The sequence below is a fragment of the Hemicordylus capensis genome, chromosome 3 (assembly GCF_027244095.1).
Source record: "Hemicordylus capensis ecotype Gifberg chromosome 3, rHemCap1.1.pri, whole genome shotgun sequence".
NCBI classification, from domain to species: Eukaryota; Metazoa; Chordata; class Lepidosauria; order Squamata; family Cordylidae; genus Hemicordylus; species Hemicordylus capensis.
The window spans coordinates 86,677,207-86,680,497 of NC_069659.1; the positions used below are offsets into that span (position 1 = coordinate 86,677,207).

The 3,291-nt window shown below is 41.7% G+C and overlaps 1 protein-coding gene across 1 annotated transcript; it reads right to left on the reverse strand.

The window, feature by feature from the left end:
• Window positions 1–1,362: 1,362 nt before the first annotated feature.
• Window positions 1,363–2,941, reverse strand: LOC128351186 (claudin-8-like). The gene has a single exon (XM_053310446.1). The coding sequence runs from the start codon at window positions 2,795–2,797 to the stop codon at window positions 2,120–2,122; it is 678 nt and encodes a 225-aa protein (XP_053166421.1). The 5' UTR covers window positions 2,798–2,941; the 3' UTR covers window positions 1,363–2,119.
• Window positions 2,942–3,291: the final 350 nt, after the last annotated feature.

Here is a 3,291-nt window from a genome sequence, read left to right on the forward strand (position 1 = left end):
CCCAGATTTGATTAGAATTGACTTGAGATTCAATTTTCCCATTTGAAGTGGTTTGATTTTTTTTTCTGCCATAGGGAATAATGGTGATTCAAAGTGGTCCCATTTCTCTCTGTGGGTAATGCCAAGGTGGTCCAAAGTGGATTGGGGGTAGGGCACATTGGGTGCCAACTAACCTCCAACCCACAAGCCAGTGGGGTATTCAGTTTTTTTTAAAGGATTTTTGAAGTGTTTGGACTCTTCGGTGTGTTATAACTTTTCCTCATAATGAATCCCTGTGAGGTTCATTACAGAACAAAGAGTCTAAACACTTCAAACATTTCTAAAAAAATAAACTAAGTACCCCACTGGCTTGTGTGGGGGGGGAATTAGTGGCACCCCATGTGCCAACCACTCCTCAACCCGAAAGGCAGGTTGAAGGGAAACACTTCAAAATATCCTAAATGAACTGAGTACCACAATGCCTTGTGGGTTGGGGGTGGTTGTCACATGGCTGCCACTAATTTTAAAGAATTTTGAGGTCTTTAGACTTGGTGTGTAATGAATCCTCTTAGGGATTCATTATGAGGAGAAGTCATAACACATCAAAGACTCTAAACACTTAAAAAAAAATTAAAATCTGAGTAGGCTACTGGCTTGCGGGTTGGGGGATAGTTGGCAACCAATGTACCCTACCCCCAAAAGCCACTTTGGACCTCCTTGGTGCTACCCAAGGCAAGTAATGTGGCCACTCCACTGCCTCCCTAGTGTCTGCTGACTTAAAAGATAGGTAGTTCTGGGTGTCATCAGCATACTGTTGGCACTGCAGCTCACAACTACGGATGACCTCTTCCAAGGTTTCATGTAGATGTTAAACAGCATGGGAGACAAAGTAGATCCCCATGGCACCCCAATGGATGTTATTCAGATCATCTGAAGGAGTCAACTGCCTCCTTTTATGTTGTAAACTGCCCATAGACACAAGTTTGGGGTGGTCCTCAAATTTGATTGATAGATAGATAGATAGAATCTATATGCTATATGTTTATTATTATTATTATTATTATTATTATTATTACATTTATATCCCACTCTTCCTCCAAGGAGCCCAGAGCGGTGTACTACATACTTGAGTTTCTCCTCACAACCACCCTGTGAAGTAGGTTAGGCTGAAAGAGAAGTGACTGGCCCAGAGTCACCCAACAAGTATCATAGCTTGATGGGGATTTGAACTCTGGTCTCTCCGTTCCTAGTCCAGCACTCTAACCACTACACCATGCTGGCTCTCTGTTTAGACTCCATGCATTAGTCTCTTACTATCCCTTGAGTTTAATACCCCAGAAGCCACTGGGAAGAGCACACAAAACATGTTGCAGGATGTAATTTTTATTTATTTTATTTGAATGTGTTGAGTTGTTTGATCAGAAAAATATTGTCAGAACAATCTATAATGCTCAGGAAATTAATGGCAGAATATAAAACTCCAAGACTACAAATGCATATGATATCTTATTGATACTAAATAGCAAATACTTTTGGGGGAGAAAGAAAGAAGCACTTGAGCAAAATGTAGAATATATACTTTGAAAAATACACTGAATTAAGACAGTCCAAGCATGTCTTTATTCTTTGCACAGCTAAACAATACTTCAGTATAAGTTCAACTTTATGTAATAAAACATAATGAGTGATGAATTTTGAAGAGGTTTTCCCATGGTAATATTACCCCAGCAATATCCCCTTCAAGCCCAGAAATATAATATGCCATATGTAAGCAATATTTTAGAATATACTGGATTTCAATAGGTCTTTGAATTTACTTATATAATTTCTTCCCTTTCCCTTCAAAGCTGTTTCAATTCACTATTAATTATATACATATATTCCTTTGTAAAAATGTTAATTAAGAAATACAGAACTCCAGACAGGTCCCAGCATTTTTCATCCTGCAACTGAAATACTCCAAACTACTGCCCTGAATTGTAGAGCTTGCTTTGTCTTAGATTTCATAGGCAATTCCACGGATATCACTCCAGTCAGTGTACACAGCATGTTGTGCTAGCAAAGTTTCTTCTAAGCTTGTTAGAGTTCAAGTCTGATATTAAATAACTCTGCTTCTAAAGGCTACTAAATCAAGAGATGGCTAAACATACTGATTTTTCGAATATGAACTTTCAGCTGCCCTTTGGATATGGTGGCTACGGTACGTTGTCGGATGTGAAGGCACTGAGTTTCGATAACTTCTGGTTTTCTCATTGCAACGGCAGAAGCAACAAAGAATAGCCCCTCCAGCAACTAGGCAGAAGGCAGATACCCAGCCTATGTAAAGAGCTTCCCCGAGCTCTCGCTTCTGAGCCACTGAGACCATCGGATTGTAGAACTCTCGAATGATAGTATGGGCAACCCAGCACACTGGGATTAACACAACGATGCCAGTCAAAATGAAAACGATGCCACCTGCCAGCAAAATATAGCCCTTGATTCGGTCATCATTTCCTGTACACTGGGTGCATTTCATGCCAAGAACAGCTACTGTAAAAGCCAGAAATGCCAGCGCTGATGCTGCACACATCAAGCCTCTTGCAGCCTGAAGGTCAGGAGGCAGTGCCAAGAGGGAGTCGTAGATTTTGCATTGCATCCTGATGGAAGCCTGCCGCATGCAGTTCATCCAGAGGCCTTCCCAGATGGTTTCAAAAACCACAATGTTGCTTTCGATGAAAGCGGTCACTCGCCACTGGGGCATGCCAGTAATGGCAAAAGTCCCAACTGTGCCGATGCCTCCGAGGAGCAGCCCAGCAATCTGAAGAGCAGCAGCAGCCATCTTTTCCTCCCAGGAAAGCACACCAGAATGGAGCCCTGCAGAGGTGCTGTTCAAGTGCTGTGCTGTTGTGTTTTTTTTGCAGAATCAGCTTATCTGCTGAAGAAGAGTCTTTCTCAAGCTTCCCATGCTTTATGGCTACTTGCACCCTGCCTACTCAAACCAGTTTGAATCTCATGTATACTGGCTAGCTCTTGGCTGTTCCGTCACTGGTTGGAACATTCCACTGCTCCTATTGATTGGAAAGGATAAAGTTACCTAACAGGTGCAACAGCTTTCAAAGCCAATGAAAACGATCAGACTTGACAGAGTTTGCAACATACACACAAAAAAGCTTCAGGACACAAAATTTACCCACTACAGAAAACAGTGTGTCCTTTCAGTGGGGGAAAGGAGAGAGCAAGCATTAAAACAAAATGCTGATATTACATTGATTGATTGTCTGATTACGTGCTGTGTCAAGTCGGTGTCAACTCTTAGCAACCACATAGATAGAT